This window comes from Vulpes lagopus, chromosome X (genome assembly GCF_018345385.1).
Source record: "Vulpes lagopus strain Blue_001 chromosome X, ASM1834538v1, whole genome shotgun sequence".
NCBI classification, from domain to species: domain Eukaryota; kingdom Metazoa; phylum Chordata; class Mammalia; order Carnivora; family Canidae; genus Vulpes; species Vulpes lagopus.
In genome coordinates, this window is record NC_054848.1 from 35,894,975 (window position 1) to 35,913,017 (window position 18,043).

Genomic DNA, 18,043 nt, shown 5'->3' on the forward strand with positions numbered 1-18,043 from the left:
CCCTTCTTCCCCCATTTTCCCCTCTTCCCTCTCCTGTCCCCTCCCCCCCCACCCCCCCGCATTTCAAGCACTCAATTGAGGCCAAGGCTTCCAGCTCCACAAAATGGCCACCGCGATCAACACCTGCGGTCACGTGACCCGCCGTCCTCCCGGCTTCGGGCTTTTTTTTGCCTGACTCCGGTTTCGCGGAGGCTGCCCGAGGAAGAGCAAGGGCTGGTTAATTCTAAGAACTCTCCAGACGCCCCCAAGCCCGAGGACCCAGAGAAAAAAGAACGAGTGCGCAACCGAAAAGAACAACAACTGGGAACACAGGGAGAAAAACAGTAAAGAGGCCTAGGTTAAATTTAAGACCTCCTCGCAGGCGGAAAACGGGACACGAGTTATCGCGAGATCTCAAGAACTCAAAGACAGGCTAGGGTATTAGCGGAGAACAGGGGAACGGAAGCTCAAGGGAACTAGGGCAGCATTTGGCGCGCTGAACTCCAAGGTAGGACGACAAGCCAGGGACGGGACTGAATTGGAAATCACGCGAGGCTTGGACTTAACCAGCGCGCAGTAGCTAGGCAGAAGTCACAGCGGCAGGGGGAGTGGGGTGTGAGAGGGCGGGCCTACGTCTTACGTGCTGACGTAGCAGCCTTTCGAGTGGGTATATTAGATCCGTGGTCGCGCCGTGCGCTCCAGAGCCGCAGTTCTCCCGTGAGAGGGCCTTCGCGGTGATTCTAACTCACTCAGCAGAGGAAGACTCCGAGTTCTCGGTACTCTTCAGGGATGAGTCATGTGGCGGTGGAAAATGCGCTCGGGCTGGACCAGCAGGTGAGCTGCAAGGAGCCTACCGGGATGGTTGTTGACCTAACTTGGCTTATGGCGCAGCGCTAACTGGCACTCTTAGTTCCCATTTCCTGAGTGCCTCATGCTGGCCAGTGTCAGTGTTTTGCAACTGTGGAGGGACGGGAAGGTGGCAGAAATACTGGTTATGGCTCTCGCTCGGGCCGGGGCTCCGGCCTGGCCCGCGGTATTGTCCCTGGGCCGAGCACAATGGCGGCTTTTGTGTGTGCGTGCGCAGGCGGGTGGAGGGGGAGGGGGTGCGCGCGCTCTCGCCGAGACGCGCACGCGCGAACCTCGACTGGTTAGTGACCCAGGGGTGGTGGCGGGGTGTGTGGCGTGGCGGTGCGCGAACGGGGACCTTTTTGGCCTTTTGGTCTTTCGACTCTCATTGCGCGCGCCGCCTGGATTCCTGTCCCAGAGACTCGGCGGCGTTGGTGTGTGTGTGTGCGCGCGCGCGAGCGCGCAGCGGCATTGGTGTGCGTGTGCGTGTGAGCTGGAGGGACGCGGCCCTGGAATGTAGGAGGGGGCGGCGCGGGGGGGTGGCCTTCGCTCGGGGTAATGGCGGCGGCCGCCTTTGTGTGGGGCTGGGTGGCTGGGCGGCGCTGCGGCCCACTAGCGGTAGAGAGCGGGTCCCGGGCTGGCTAGGGCCAGGAAAGGAAGATGGAATGGCATCTTGTTCCTCCCGGGCTTCCTTCCGTAGCCCTTTTCTCTCAGGCTCAGTTTCCGCAGGGGCCATGGCATGTTGGGTGCCGCGGCGGCCGAGGCCGCGTTTCCGGAGTGGAAAGTTTTGTGACGCAGAAGATTTCGGGGAGGAGTGGGGGGAAGGGGAGGGAGTAATGGGTCCCTGCGTGCGCGGTGGCGCTGGGCTCTAGATAGAGATTGAACGCGGCGGGGAGACTTCAGGGAGATTAGGGACTTGGAGCGGCTCCTTTTCCTTACTTGATCCAGATAGTCTGTGTGAAGATTTAGCGAGGGTCGCGCGTTGTTTTGGGCGGTACCTTGGGTTGTATGACCGTTCCCGGGTTTTAGTGACGTTTGATCCAGGAATCGGCCGGAGGAAAAATACCCGGAATGTAGCTTGGGGGAAATAAACAGTTTCGTTGTTGACTTGTTGCTGCCTGTGCAGTGAAATTGTGAAATAGGTCAGAACTCCGGGTCTGTCATCTTAACCGGAATCCCCTTTTCTAAAGCTTTGGGGGTAGATTAGAGGAGGACGTATGCTCTGAGCGAGAAGGGGCTATGGGCTTCGGTGGAAGGAGTCTGAATTCCTCTGCAACAGAGGCACCGTGCTTCGGATAAGCTTTTCGGTGGGATGTTTGGAGATTTTAAGTAAACTTTTGCTTAACCACGAACTCCGGAAAAATCCTGAAACGAAGTTTAGTGACACAAATTGATAGATTTTAATGTAGTCGTGTGTAATACATTTGTAGAGATTTAACGACCTGTTTCTCTGGGAGCATCCCCCCCCCCCCCAATTAATGAATCAGTTACATCCTCCAAATTGCTGACACGTCATATGTTGAATGAAGCACATAGAATATCTTGTCAAGAGCACAGGCTATCCCCAATTTTAACATTTTCTATATAGGTGGTGCCGGTTTAAAAAGATTATAGGCAGGAATGAACCTTATTTGTGATATAATTAAAAAGTAGACTAGTTAGAAACAGGCAGCAAGCAAATTCATAACAAAATTGCAACAATTTAATCCTCAGTTTACAGTATCCTTTAAAGCGCTTTTGCCCAGTGTAAAATTAACAAAACTTGTACTGTAGCAAGTGCAAAAGGAATATTTGTTCCCGTTGGGCTTTATTTAAATAATCAGTCTCTTGTAACAGAAAGCAGGCAACATTGTTTGCTAATTCAAAGTATGGAAGCGAGGTGCCCAAAAGTATTAACCATACTTAATTTCTTTTTAAGATTTAGCATCTGCTTCCAGTTTTCAGTGACTCCACTGATGATGCTTGCAATTTGACAGTATCAGTCTTGAGCTTTTAACAGAAGACTTAACATCACCTCTGTGACATCAATACTGTGTGATATGGTCTTTTGTGGCTTTCTTTAAAAAAAAAAAAAGGGTCTCTTTTGACACAGTTTTTTCCCCCTGGTATTGCTTGCAGTAGTTTCTGGTTAGTCGTAACAGAATGAGAACATAGCAGATCTTTTTGTAGAATATTTAGGTTTAGAGCTTCCAGTGAAGGAGAGTAGAAATGGAGATTAAAAGTAGTGTGAAATGTGTTCTCTTTAAAAACATTGAATATCATTTGTGCCATTTATGTCCAAAGTCTTCTGAACCTAATCTCAGTCTTGAAAATGAGAGAATAAATAGGTAATATCTACTTAGTTCTTTTTTTTTTTTTTTTTTATCTACTTAGTTCTTAAGAGTGTTTCCATAATTAAAAATGCTTGTGCAATAATTAGGGGTAAAAGGACAAAGAAATGGTCAGTTAAAATTTGTCTTTTTAAAAGTGTGCTCCATAGGCTTAAAATATTCCAAGTAGAAAGTTGGCATTGGAAATGTCAAATATGATTGGAGTAAAAAAATGAATTCCTTTGCCTATTTGACATTTTAAAATAATTTTAGTTTCTTGGAACTTTACTATGGAAAATGTTACAGGGAAAATTCATTTTTAGTCAAATGACTTAAATTTGGATCCAATTTTTACCAGGTAGTAGCATCCTAGTGTGCTGGTTTCTAGGGTATAAACAGTTACTGATATTTTGTGTTTGCTTAGACAAGTTTCACATCAGCCCCATTAACTAGGGCAACTAGGGTTTATTCAATGTTAGAGGACAGGACTAGTTTTCTCTTAGTGTAATATTTCAGCGCACGGGCTGCTAACCATTTAAAACTCTCTTCTAGTTTGCTGGCCTAGACCTGAACTCTTCAGATAATCAGAGTGGAGGAAGTACAGCAAGCAGTAAGTAAACCATTTTATGGATTTCTTGACTATTAGAGCTTTAATAACTTAGTGTTTCATTGGACTTACTAGAAGCATTGTGGCCTTTTGATAATAAAAGGGTCTCAGATTCTTGAGTACAATCATTAAAAAGAACTTGATAGGGGCAGCCCAGGTGGCTCAGTGGTTTAGCGCCACCTTCAGCCCAGGGCGTGATCCTGGAGACCCAGGATCGAGTCCCATGTCGGGCTCCCTGCATGGAACCTGCTTCTTCCTCTGCCTGTGTCTGCTTCTCTCTCTGTGTCTCTCATGAATTAAAAAAAAAAAAAAAGAACTTGATACAACGCACAAATTATCTTTGGAAGAGTTTGATTATGTCCATTATGAATCTCTAGCCCAACTTAAAGAGGTTGTGGGAATGTGTTTATTCCTGTTACAGTGAATTTACCAGAATTAAATCCAGTAAAGGGGGAACATTCAACGTTAGTTAGCTACAGCTAACCCTTTCCTGTGACGAACATGAGACTTCATGATCGAACAAGGCTATACTGAATCTTGAGATGGTGGTTAGGATTTTAAATGCTGAATTGAATCATATTTTTGAAAAGTTAGGTATAAGAGTTTTTTTAAGATTTGTTACAGATTAGTATTAAGGTATAGGTGATTTTTTTGAATTTATTTTTTTTAAAGATTTTATTTATTCATGAGAGACAGAGGCAGAGGGAGAAGCAGGCTCCCTGTGGGGAACCCAATGAGGGACTCCATTCCAGGACCCTGGGATCATGACCTGGGCAGCCGCTCAACCACTGAGCCACCCAGGTGCCCCAGTATAGGTGGTTTATTATTTGGCAGTAGACCTGCTTCAGATTCCTTTAGGTCATGTCTCTTTCTATAACTCTCCCACCCTGCCCCAAAGGAGGCGGGAAATGGATATAGGCTGTAGGATGTGGAAGCATTAATTATTATTATTATTTTTTCCAAGCACCGTTAGGTGGTAAAGGATGTGGCCTCATTTTTAGGCAAGAAGGGCCTCACTGGGGGCATAGAGTTACTTGGTATTTTTTTTTTTTTTTTATATTTCACATTATTTGCCATGTTAAAAGATCTTTTAAGAGTTGATCATCCTAATAGAAATCTTTAATATTTAATTCAACCCAAAAGTTGGAAAAGAAAGTATAAAATTGTGATTTATTAGTACTAAAGCAGGTTGGCTTTCTTCCTTTACTTGGTGGATATACATTATTTGCTTTTGCTTCTCATCCATTGTCTAGGCTGTTGTCTTGCCTGTGTGTACAGAACAACAGTTGACCATAGACTCCTCAAACCCCAAGTTAAAATTAAAACTCTCGGTTCCTTGAAATTCTTTGCCTTTGCAGTTTTTCCTTAATATGTATAGTCTTTTTTTGGGAACTTAACTGGATGGAAACAAAAAGCCTCTTAGTGTCTAATTGCATGATTTTTTACAATTGTTTTAGGTTGTTATGGTAATATTTATGTTGTAACAGTTTCTGTTTATGACTGTTCTCTGGAATAATTGGCCTTTATTTTTTTATTTTATTTTTTTTAATAATAATTGGCCTTGGGATCCCTGGGTGGCGCAGCGGGTTAGCGCCTGCCTTTGGCCCAGGGCGCAATCCTGGAGACCCGGGATCGAATCCCACGTCGGGCTCCGGGTGCATGGAGCCTGCTTCTCCCTCTGCCTGTGTCTCTGCCTCTCTCTCTGTGTGACTATCGTAAATAAATAAAAATTAAAAAAAAAATAATTGGCCTTTAAAAAAAACTTGTTACATTAACCACTAGTGGCAAGTTTTATTTATTTATTTATTTATTTATTTATTTATTTATTTATTTATTTATGCAAGTTATATTGTGGATTTCAAGATAAGGATTTTTATTTACTAAAACTTGGTCCTCCCCTTCCCTTTTTAAAGTTCTTAAAAAGCAATAACCATTTAAAGTAAAAATAGATTCGTTTTCTTCCTCTCAGTCAGACTGGAAGGCTAGATCCTAAAAAAGTTTTTTCCAAGAGCATTTTTTAGTAGCCTGAATTTTGGTAAAAAGCTTTAACTTGAAGTTTTGGCATTTAATTTTGTATATTTTTTTTTTCTAGAGGGGCGCTATATTCCTCCTCATTTAAGGAATAGAGAAGCTACTAAAGGTAAGTCAAGTAACTTGGTGGACCTAATTCTTGTGTTTAGAAGTTGAAGCCTGGGGAAAAATGAGGCACTTTGGGAAAACTCTAAAGTCATGCAGTGGAAAATTTTGTTTGCTATGTCAGATTTCTTTGTGGCCAAGGGCATGGTTTTGTACAATTTTACTGGTGTTGTACTTTGTGATTTGTGTTTATAATTATTTACATCTTGATTTCAATTTGAAAAAGGTGAGTAGGCATCCTACTATGTAAACCAAATTGCATGGTGATAACCCAGTTATTTGTGTTTTGCAAAACTGTTGAAAGATGGGTTATTGCAGAATAGTTAACAGATTATAAACAGATCATAACACTGGGCATGCTCCCAGGAAGTTGGGAGTGACTCTCTGGTTTCATCTCCTTGGGCTTAACTGCTTCATTTGAAAAGTTTTGTCTGAAACGTATCACAACACCTGGTCTTTAATGGTTATGTTTGTAATGTAGTGATAACTAGATAATTCGTTATGGGATGATTGTTGGGTGCTGTATATTCATAGAATAGGTGATCTGAGGCTTGGAGGAAAAATGAAGTTTTAGAAAACTAAAGGTTAAGGGGAGATGCTAAGACAGAGTTGGAAGGGTGAAGAAATCCCAGAAACTTAGGGTTTGCTGTCATTCCTTCATGTGCATGTTCAATCTTTATAGTAGCTTCCCTGTCCTTGGTGATAAATGGCTATAAAATCTGTATTATAATTTCTTAACTATAGTATCATTGTTCCTAGTTACTGCATATTTTGTCTTAGATTCTCTCATTCTTAAAGTGTTCTAGCTAAAATTGGCTCCATACCTATTTAGTGCTTTTCCCTCTTGATTGCAGTGAGAGATCAAAGGGAAGAGGCAGTTTCAGAGGTTTTAGAACTGGAAGAAGGCTAGACATGTAATTCAGTTTTCTTATTGCTAGCTAAGGCCGTGGATCACCTGACTGGCTAATGGTAGAGGCATTAGGCTGAAGGAAAGTAACTTATAAACAATCTCTATTTAATGAAGTGCTATCGAAATTTGTTTAAATCCTCTACTACTGGTCTTTAAATCTTCTACCTGTTGGGCTAATTCACACATTTTTCATTCTCTGTTGAATGTTTATAGTTGTACCCTAGGAATCTGCCCACACCAATAGTGTAAAGGGATGAGCACTTCCCTTTTTTTCTAGATATTCCTGATTGTTGTCTGAGAGTATATTTCATGTGAACAGAGCATTGTTCTACTTTTTTACTTTTGAAGCTGGAAAATACTGTATCAAATCAAGTAATCTGACACATTTAGGAATGCAAATAAACATCACCTCTAAGAAACATTGAAGCAGTGGTAACTGTTTCCTAGTGTAAACTCATAAAATGAATGGTAATTGTGGTGGACTTAAAACATTTTTTTAGAGGCAAGGCTATTGTCCTTTTTAGAGGTGGTATTTTATTCATTTATAACACTTGTAGACTGTCAAATTGCTCCATTTAGTGCACAGTATTTTCTAGTGGAGAATTAAAAATCTGAACAATTTTGTGTGCCATTGTGAACCAGCTCTAAATCTTGGTTGTCTTCTAGTACCATGATAGGAATATTTCCATTATCTTTCCAGTTCACAGAGATAAGATAGTAGTAGAGCACTTTAAATTCAGAGACTTCTGATTAATAAAAAAATGGGTTTGCTTTTTTTTTTTATTGAAGGATTCTACGATAAAGACAGCTCAGGGTGGAGTTCTAGTAAAGATAAGGATGCTTACAGCAGTTTTGGATCTCGTAGTGATTCAAGAGGGAAGTCTAGTTTCTTTAGTGATCGTGGCAGTGGATCAAGGGGAAGGTAAGTGATTTTTATTGATCTTTGTGTCTTGTGTATGCAATTCAGGAATTGGTCTTTAATTTGATGAGTACTCATTCTTTTACTCTGACCATTAAAGCATGATTTTTTTTCCCTTAATAGACCACCTATTTGGATGTTAAGAATTATGTCTATATAATCCTATTTTCCTAGTTATAAGAGGTCTTTCTTAACTAAATTGAACTTGTTACGTAGAACTTAGATGAGAATAAGAATGCCCCAGGTGTAATGAAATCCGTTACTTTTATATTTCCTTAGTTTTATTTATATTTAAAGGAGTAAGTTTATCTAGTGAATGGCCTATGGTTGAGATTTTTTGTGGTTATTCTATATGACAATTTTAAACACCTTATATTTTTGATTACACAAGTGGTGAACTGACCTCATGCGCCTAATAGCTGTGGTTAGTCCTGTGTGTCCTGATTTTTCGCAAACAGGCCTAAAACTAAAAACATCTTTAATTCAGGTAAGGATTATTTTCTACCTTTTATCCAAAGTCTGTCACACAGGTAAATTGATTGTCCTTTTAAACAACATTCTAGTATAACTGGACAATTATTTGGTGTGCTGTTTTCTTCTCTTTCCTACCACTAAAATATTTTTGGATGAGAAGTCTAAATAAAGGTGTAAGTTATGTGCTGATAGCAGATATTTGAGACTTGGTTCTTAATTCCAGCATGTATGAGGCCTGTGTAGGCTGTATAATTTTACAGAAATCAAGAATACTTAATTTTGAAAGTAAAGCTAAGTAAATGACACATGATCTGATTAATTAAAGGGCCTTATTTTCAAGAGTAAGCAAAATTGACATCCTTGAAGTTAGCCATAATGAACAATTTAACTTCTCTTTTGGTACAGTTGTAGTTATAAATACAGGAATCTGATAGTGGTTAAGTGATATGATACTGATGAGTTCGTTATGCTATTCAGGTTTGATGATCGTGGCCGGAGTGACTATGACGGCATTGGCAGCCGTGGTGATAGAAGTGGCTTTGGCAAATTTGAACGTGGTGGAAATAGTCGTTGGTGTGACAAATCAGACGAAGATGACTGGTCAAAACCGCTCCCACCAAGTGAACGCTTGGAACAGTAAGTTTTTGAAATGTATATCAATTGTGAGTAAAGCCTCATTAGCTAATATAACAAGTAAACTTACTAATCTTTTGATTTTAGGGAACTCTTTTCGGGAGGAAACACTGGGATTAACTTTGAGAAATATGACGACATTCCAGTTGAGGCAACAGGCAACAATTGTCCTCCACATATTGAAAGTGTAAGTATTTGTGCTTGAGTTGTTAAGACACAGAGGGGTGTGTATAAACTTTTCCACAGCACATCAAAATGAGGTGGGCTTCCTAAAAGCAAATGCAGAGTGTGCCTGCTTTATTTTTTTAGTTAATTAAAAAGATGCCTCATTGGTTATGGAAAGGGGAAGATTGAGTTCAGTGTTAACATTGCTAATAATTGGAAATAGAAATATAGGAAGAACCTCGACTTCTCCAATGTGTAATGAGCCTGGGGAGGTTGATTTTTCTCAAAATAGGTCTTTTCATTGTTAGGAGTTTTTCCCCCATATTATTTGTGTATAGTAAAAATGGCTCCAGATAGCATTTCTACCTATTTAATTCTGAATTTCTTGACAGTTCAGCGATGTTGAGATGGGAGAAATTATTATGGGAAACATTGAGCTTACTCGTTATACTCGCCCAACTCCAGTGCAAAAGCATGCTATTCCTATTATCAAAGAGAAAAGAGACTTGATGGCTTGTGCCCAAACGGGTAAGTTTACTTGATAGAGTAAAAAATTGTCAAGAATACTGTAATTAGGTTTGCTCTTGTAAAACTAGTACCAAGAAAACACACGGGTTATCTAAGTTTCCTAGGGAAACATGAGTCCCAGATGTAGCCTAACTGGTATTCTTTAATATGGGCATGCAGTACTTGGCTTGGTATTTCTTGTCTTAGACTTTTGGATTTTATGTTACCTCTAGTATTCTCATTGGGATGTCTTGGGGAGCCTATAGAAAGTCCTCAGCCTGGAATTACTGCAATAAGGATAGATTATGGTCTGTGCATTGGTGGGAAATGAGAACTATTATTGCATCTGGAATAAGGATAAGAGTATAGAATAGTCTGTGATCCATAGGAATGTGGCCAAGGGAAAAAGATGCCTTTGTGGGAAAGGAGCACCTCCCATCTTTTGGGAATGGATGTAGTTAGAGCCTCTAAATTGAGTACAAGTTTTGCTATATTGGTGAGTTTGACCAATATGAGAGTGGCAAATCTCCCATCCCCATTAAAAAAGTATAATAATTTGGTATTTTTCCTACCCTATGGAAGTGAGAATGTCATCGTTTGCACACTATCAGTACCTCTACAAAGAAGCGTTAGAAATTGACCTCACTTTTGAGGCAAAATTGCTGTTTTCTTACACATACAAATGCAAAGAAGTGAGTTAGGTATCCTTCTATAAGGGAAGAAAGTAAACAATTTTGGTTTTATGGGTCATGTGGTCTCTAACGCCAATTTACTCATTTCTCCTGTTGGAGTGTGAAAACACCTATGGACTGTAACTTGGGCATGGCAGAATTCCAACAAAGCTTTATTTACAAAGATAAATATGCTGGGTCTTAGTTTCTTGACTTCTGTTACATCTGACCTACAGATGGGTCAAAGAAGTCACTTCTTGGTATTTTTAACTTTGGTGTTAATTTTTAGAAAATTTATTTGGGTACAAAGTAAAACATTAGTAATAGGGCAGTTACTCATCTACCAATACTTATTAAAAAATAATGAGCAGGTTTTTCTGTGGTTGAATTAGATTATGCTTTCTCTTAAATAGGGTCTGGAAAAACTGCAGCGTTTCTCTTGCCCATCCTAAGTCAGATTTATTCAGACGGTCCAGGCGAGGCTTTGAGAGCCATGAAGGTAAATATTGTTAAATGGGACGTTATTTTTAAAGTAAGCTTTATGCCCAACTTGGGGCTTGAACTCACCACCCCAATTCTCTACCGACTGAGCCAGGCAGGTGCCACTATAAATAGGACATTATAGAACTTTGGAGGTAGCTGCTGAGAGTTCTTTATAAGGAACTTTGTACTTATTCCAAGTTATTTAATGAGAATGAATTTTCAAGTGTAATCAGTGAATTACAGAAGGGAATTATGTTGTACTAGTTTTTGTTTTTTTTTGTTTTTTTTTTTGTTTTTTTGATAAAGAATGTTACAAATATAACTTCCTTAAATTACTTCTTAGGAAAATGGAAGGTATGGGCGTCGCAAGCAATACCCCATCTCCTTGGTATTAGCACCAACTAGAGAATTGGCAGTACAGATCTATGAGGAAGCCAGGAAAGTAAGTATGCATTTCAGGGATTATTAGCTTTCTCATTGATTATAATGAAATGTTTTATGACCATGTGAGAGTTGGCCTTGAAATTGATAAAATTTCTTTTCTTTCAGTTTTCATACCGATCTAGAGTTCGACCTTGCGTGGTTTATGGTGGTGCTGATATAGGTCAGCAGATTCGAGACTTAGAACGTGGATGCCACTTGTTAGTAGCTACTCCAGGACGACTAGTGGATATGATGGAAAGAGGAAAGATTGGATTAGATTTCTGCAAGTATGTTAATTTTTAAATGCATAAAATGTAATTTTTAAATTACTGGCCTTTAGTGTGTTTTTTAAAATATAGGATTGCTTAAATTATGGATTCTTTTTAAAAAAGATTTATGTATTTATTTGAGAAAGAGAACAGCATGAGCAGTGGGGAGGAGGAAGAGGGAGAAGCAGACTCCTTGCCTAGCAGGGAGACCTGGACAGGGCTCTATCCTAGGACTCTGGGACCATGACCTGTGTCTGCCTTCAGACACTGAGCCACCCAGGCACCCCTGGTCATTAGTTTTGTAGTTAATCAGCATTGTTGACATTTTAAGATTTGAAAAGTGGTTTTATCTTAGTTCTCTTTTATAAAAAGTTTGCTAATTGTAATTTTAATGTCGGAAAATCAACAAGCTTTTAGTAGAGGCTGAGAATGACCAGATTGGGACAGAGTGAAAAGTAGTAAGTGCTAGTTTTGCTGTGTGCTTGTGAATGATGGCCGAAATCCTGGGCTTGGGTCTTGTGTACATGCGTCCAGTCATGCAGTATGAGGGATATAACTATCAAAATGAATATATTAATTTTAATAACAGTTACACTAAAACTTTTTTCTTAAATTCTAAACTTGACAGATACTTGGTGTTAGATGAAGCTGATCGGATGTTGGATATGGGTTTTGAACCTCAGATACGTAGAATAGTTGAACAAGATACTATGCCTCCAAAGGGTGTCCGCCACACTATGATGTTTAGTGCTACATTCCCTAAGGAAATACAGGTATTGTTTGATGCTGCAACTTTTATTTTCTTAGGAATTTGTTGATTTCGGTGGATAATAAACATTTTTTTTCCCTTTCAGATGCTGGCTCGTGATTTCTTGGATGAATATATCTTTTTAGCTGTAGGAAGAGTTGGCTCTACCTCTGAGAACATAACACAGAAAGTAGTTTGGGTGGAAGAGTCTGACAAACGGTCATTTTTGCTTGACCTTCTAAATGCAACAGGTAAATGACAATGTTAGCATCATTCTAGTGGCTTAGGTAGTAATGAGAATCCACTTGGATCCCCTTTACTGCTTTTCCTCCTCCCCATTCAGAATATTCTGTTAAAAGCCTGGCTTTTTATTTACTTCTATTTTTGCTTGTTTTACTAAATGTAAAAAGAACTAAGTCCCTATTAGTGACAAAAACTTGGTAATTTTTCACAATCAGGCAAGGATTCACTGACATTAGTGTTTGTGGAGACCAAAAAAGGTGCAGATTCTCTGGAGGATTTCTTGTACCATGAAGGATATGCTTGTACCAGTATTCATGGAGATCGATCTCAGAGAGACAGAGAAGAGGCCCTTCACCAGTTCCGCTCAGGAAAAAGCCCAATTTTAGTGGCTACAGCAGTATGTATAAAGACCTTCTCACTTTTGAGTTCAGCATGTTCAACTTCTGGCTTTAAGTGTGCCATGTATAACAAAAGTTATTTTCCAGGTAGCAGCAAGAGGACTGGACATTTCAAATGTGAAACATGTTATCAACTTTGACTTGCCAAGTGATATTGAAGAATATGTACATCGCATTGGCCGTACAGGACGTGTAGGAAACCTTGGTAAGTGTTTGGTTACTTTTGATGGTCTGGTGGTGGTTTTTCAGTGGAATGCACGCAGACAAGAACTTTCCAGGATCTTAAATCTTAAGAACTCCTCTGTTTCTGAGGGATGTGGTTAAAGTCTATCTCAGTGATACAAGTGATTTGTAATCTCTTTTCTTGGTATTCTACTTAATATTCTGTGTAGGAAAGTAAGAATACTATGCTTTTGCGGAAGACCTTAACTTAAGTACTTTTTTGGAACTGGTTTAGGCCTTGCCACCTCATTCTTTAACGAGAGGAATATAAATATTACCAAGGATTTGTTGGATCTTCTTGTTGAAGCTAAACAAGAAGTGCCATCTTGGTTAGAAAACATGGCTTATGAACACCACTACAAGGGTAGCAGTCGTGGACGATCTAAGAGGTAAGGCAGCATACAGGTGGTATATAAAGAGCTGTGTCCACAGTTCATTTTTCCAGTATTTAGTTGTGTGGGCTTTGTATTTCTTGGTTGGTTGCCTTCATCCTTTGCATAAGAGGCATCGGAAGGGGTTGACACAGTTAATGCCAGCTGTTCATGGCTACAGCCTTTAAGATCACTATTAGGGAACATAGGGCTGGATAGGGAGTCATTTGAATTGCAAAATTGGAACTTGAACCCTGGGAAATTTAACAAGAATTGGGTTATTTGGAACTCCTTCCCCCGTGAACCACCAGCACATTTGTCGTTGCAGTAGTAGGTTTAGTGGAGGATTTGGTGCCCGAGACTATCGACAAAGCAGTGGTGCCAGCAGTTCCAGCTTCAGCAGTAGCCGTGCAGGCAGCAGCCGCAGCGGTGGAGGCGGCCACGGCAGCAGCAGAGGGTTTGGTGGAGGTAATGTGAATTTCTAACCTATCTTTGGGGAAGGGCTTCTTCCTCCTAGTCGTGTTTTTCAAAGTGTAATTAAAAACATTGGGGAAGTTCGGCCCTACAGATTGCTTTTCGTAATTTGACATCAAAGTATTTAAAGAAGGGAAAGATTATGTTGAACAGTGGATGACTTAATTAATTTCTCTCTCTTTTTTAAATCTCTCATTAGGTGGCTATGGAGGCTTTTACAACAGTGATGGATATGGAGGAAATTATAACTCCCAGGGGGTTGACTGGTGGGGTAACTGAACCTGCTTTGCAGTAGGTCACCCTGCCAAACAAGCTAATATGGAAACCACATGTAACTTAGCCAGACTATACCTTGTGTAGCTTCAAGAACTCGCAGTACATTACCAGCTGTGATTCTCCACTGAAATTTTTTTTTTAAGGGAGCTCAAGGTCACATGAAGAGATGAAAGGAACAATCAGCAGCCCTGTTCAGAAAGGTGGTTCGAAGACTTCATTGCTGTAGTTTGGATTAACTCCCCTCCCGCCAACCCCCATCCCAAACTGCATTTATAATTTTGTGACTGAGGATCATTTGTTTGTTAATGTACTGTGCCTTTAACTTTAGACAACTTTTTATTTTGATGTCCTGTTGGCTCAGTAATGCTCAAGATATCAATTGTTTTGACAAAATAAATTTACTGAACTTGGGCTAAAATCAAACCTTGGCACACAGGTGTGATACAACTTAACAGGAATCATCGATTCATCCATAAATATTATAAGGAAAAAAACTTATGCGGTAGCCTGCATTAGGGCTTTTTGATACTTGCAGATTGGGGGAAAACAAACAACAAACGTCTTGAAGCATATTAATGGAATTAGTTTCTAATGTGGCAAACTGTATTAAGTTAAAGTTCTGATTTGCTCACTCTATCCTGGATAGGTATTTAGAACCTGATAGTCTTTAAACAAGCCATTCCAGTCATGATGAGGTGATGTATGAATACATGCATACATTCAAAGCACTGTTTTCAAAGTTAATGCAAGTAAATACAGCAATTCCTCTTTCAATGTTTAGGCAGATCATTAACTATGAGCTAGCCAAATGTGGGCATATTATTACAGGGAAAGTTTAAAGGTCTGATAACTTGAAATAGGTTTTTAGGAGAATTCATCTACTTAGACTTTTTAAATGCCTGCCATAAATGAAATTGAAATGGTAGAATGGCTGACCACAGCAATGACCAGCCCTCCTTGGGGCCCTGGGTGATTTTTGGTCTAATAACGCATGCTAGTGTTGATGTTTTTTGGTCAAGAGGGTATGAACAGGAAGAATTAATGCAGCAGGCTTTATTTTAAATGCCGATTCACATTACTCTGTTCAAGCTGCGTTGAGATGTTAAACTGGCTTACTATAGACTTTGTAAAAATGGCTCCAGAAGAGTAACAAACTGAAATCTTTGAGATCACACAGGTTGGAAATATGTACATAACTGCACAAGGTGTCAATTCTGCTCTACAGTGCAGTTTTAGTCAGTTTTAGTTGCATAGGTTTCCATTGTATTTATAGTCTGTTTATGCTAAATCTGGCCAAAGATGAGCATTGTCCACCACTAAAATGCCTCTGCCACTTTGAATTCTGTGCTAATTTTGTGGCCAGAATGCGGTGATCAAAACGCTCAATCTTTTTACAGTGGCATAGGAAGATGGCAAAAATTTCCTAAAGTGCAATAGATTTTCAAGTGTATTGTGCCTTGTTCTAAAACTTTTATTAAGTAGGTGCACTTGACAGTATTGAGGTCATTTGTTATGGTGCTATTTCAATTAGTCTAGGTTTAGGCCCTTGTACATTTTGCCCATAACTTTTTACAAAGTACTTCTTTTATTGCACATTCAGAGAATTTTATATATATGTCTTGTGTGCGTGTCCTTAAACTTCCAATCTTATTTTGTCTCTTGGAGATTGTTGAACGCAGCTTGTCTAGGAAGGGGATGGGACTAGATTCTAAAATTTATTTGGGACCACGGGAATAATAGTTGGGAAGAAAACTATTTGCACACGACAGATTTCTAGATACTTTTTGCTGCTAGTTTTATGTAATATTTATTGAACATTTTGACAAATATTTATTTTTGTAAGCCTAAAAGTGATTCTTTGAAAGTTTAAAGAAACTTGACCAAAAGACAGTACAAAAACACTGGCACTTGAATGTTGAATGTCACCGTATGCGTGAAATTATATATTTCGGGGTAGTGTGAGCTTTTAATGTTAAGTCATATTAAACTCTTAAGTCAAATTAAGCAGACCCGGCATTGGCAGTGTAGCCATAACTTTCTGATGTTAGTAAAAACAAAATTGGCGACTTGAAATTAAATCATGCCAAGGTTTTGATACACTTGTCTTAAGATATTAATGATACACTTCAAAAACACTGATAAGAAGTGTCCAGATTCTCAGATGTTTGTTGCGTGAGTTTTGTTTAGTTGTGTGTATTTTTTTTTTTCAGTGAATGTCTGGCACATTGCAATCCTCAAACATGTGGTTATCTTTGTTGTATTGGCATATTCAGTGACTTGTACATTCAGCGGCAGCATTTAAGCAAGTTTTATCAGTAAGCAATATTTTCAGTTAAATAAACGTTTCAAAAAATCACATAAGAATGGATTTAAACTTGCTGAATGTAAAGATTGAACTTCAAGTCACTGTAGCTTTAGTAATTGCTTATTGTATTAGTTTAGATGCTAGCACTGCATGTGCTGTGCATATTCTGATTTTATTAAAATAAAGAGTTGAACTGCACAGTCTCCTTTGTTGTTGTCAATTGTGGTTTATTATAGGTGAAAATAAAGTTGTGCTCTTGCCTGAAGAATTGTAAGGTGTAATTTTTTTTGGTTTGCCGTCCAGTGCTAATTTGGAGATGTCTCTTGGAGACAGAATTACTCTGATACTCTAAGTATTTGTAATAAAAGATGAAGTTGGCCAAAAGGGTTGGAATAGATGGGAATCTAAGATTCTTAGTGGTATACAGCATGTATTGCAAATTGTTCTGTACTTTGAGCAGTTTGATATGGGTGGAATTCTTTGTTCTTTGAAGCACTTGATATGAAGGTCAGCTTGAACAGTGGAAGTTGGGTAAAAATCTAATGTACTAGTAATCCAAGTGCAGATGAACACGTAGGGATCAAGAATGTATTTGGGGTCTGGGCAGGGGAGCTCCTAGCTGGCTCAGTCGGTAGAGTATATGCAGTTAAGTCTCTCAGGGGTGTGAGTTCAAGCCCCACACTGGGTGTGGAGCCTACTTCTAAGTGTATTTGGTTGGGTCAGGGTGATAGACCTGGCATGGGCACCCTTTATCCCTTTATTTGCTGGCCTCCATTACCCCACATTGCGGCCAGACCCTAGTACTGATTAACAGGACATGGTCTGAATCAGAACTGGATAAGACCTAAGAAGTTAGGTTGGACCATATGAAAGGACTTGTTTCGGGGGTCAAACATGGTTAGGGGTTGGCAATTGGATATGACTAAACCTAAGGAAAGTACTTAATTCAGCTTTTGTTTGATTTCTTGCAGTATTATGGAGAACAATTTTTTATTTTTTGGCATTATACTTGCTGCTGGGTAGTTAGCCATTTTTGGAGTTAGTAGTGATCTCAAACAGCAATCCTAAATTTTGGGGGCAGAATTTTGAAGATGATCAGCCACATTGGTTTTGGAGATGGGAAAGAGGAAGGATCCTGGGTTTCATCAGAAGTGTGGAAAGAGGTTATGTTAGGATGGCTGGGTTGACAAGATAGTGGCAGGTGATAAGTAGTGAAATTGGATTCTAAGGATTTAAGGTCCTTTATATTAAGAGTGTACACAAGCTATCTGGGGGGCACTAAATCATTGAGATTATTTCTAGTCTAGCAGGGTTAAGATTATAACAGGTTTATTTGCATACTGTTAATTTTTGTAGTTTAATTTTTGTAGTTGAAGTGATAATGTTTATATATTTAAATGCTATTGTCCCCCTACCCCCCATCAATGTTAACTGGGTTTGTTCTTAAACCATGTCTTGGCTGAATTTCAACACCAGATCTTTTCTAAAACAACTTACAGGGACCATGTTTGAAAATGTTCAGTGTCTTTATTTATATAAATGTTTTTCTATCATGGGTGGCTGGTTCCCTTGCCCCTATGCTCCTAAGTGACCTGGCTGAACAGTCACCGACTTGATTTCTTTGAAGCTCAGTAACTAAGCCATCTGGGTGTTGACACTGGTCTTACCTGCCTTC

At 39.6% G+C, this 18,043-nt stretch overlaps 1 protein-coding gene across 2 annotated transcripts; it reads left to right on the forward strand.

Moving 5' to 3' along the window:
• The first annotated feature begins 655 nt into the window (after nucleotides 1-655).
• Nucleotides 656-16,633, forward strand: DDX3X (DEAD-box helicase 3 X-linked). 2 transcript variants are annotated; one of them, XM_041741117.1, is made up of 17 exons: nucleotides 656-813; nucleotides 3,687-3,744; nucleotides 5,834-5,881; nucleotides 7,577-7,709; nucleotides 8,658-8,816; nucleotides 8,901-9,000; nucleotides 9,371-9,506; nucleotides 10,570-10,655; nucleotides 10,983-11,081; nucleotides 11,189-11,349; nucleotides 11,960-12,104; nucleotides 12,186-12,330; nucleotides 12,538-12,719; nucleotides 12,808-12,925; nucleotides 13,178-13,331; nucleotides 13,642-13,781; nucleotides 13,987-16,633. In XM_041741117.1, the coding sequence occupies exons 1-17, from the start codon at nucleotides 769-771 to the stop codon at nucleotides 14,064-14,066; spliced, it is 1,989 nt and encodes a 662-aa protein (XP_041597051.1). In that variant the 5' UTR covers nucleotides 656-768; the 3' UTR covers nucleotides 14,067-16,633. The 2 variants fall into 2 exon arrangements, with proteins under 2 accessions (XP_041597051.1, XP_041597052.1); XM_041741118.1 differs by having other exon boundaries at nucleotides 13,645-13,781.
• The last annotated feature ends 1,410 nt before the right edge of the window (nucleotides 16,634-18,043 follow it).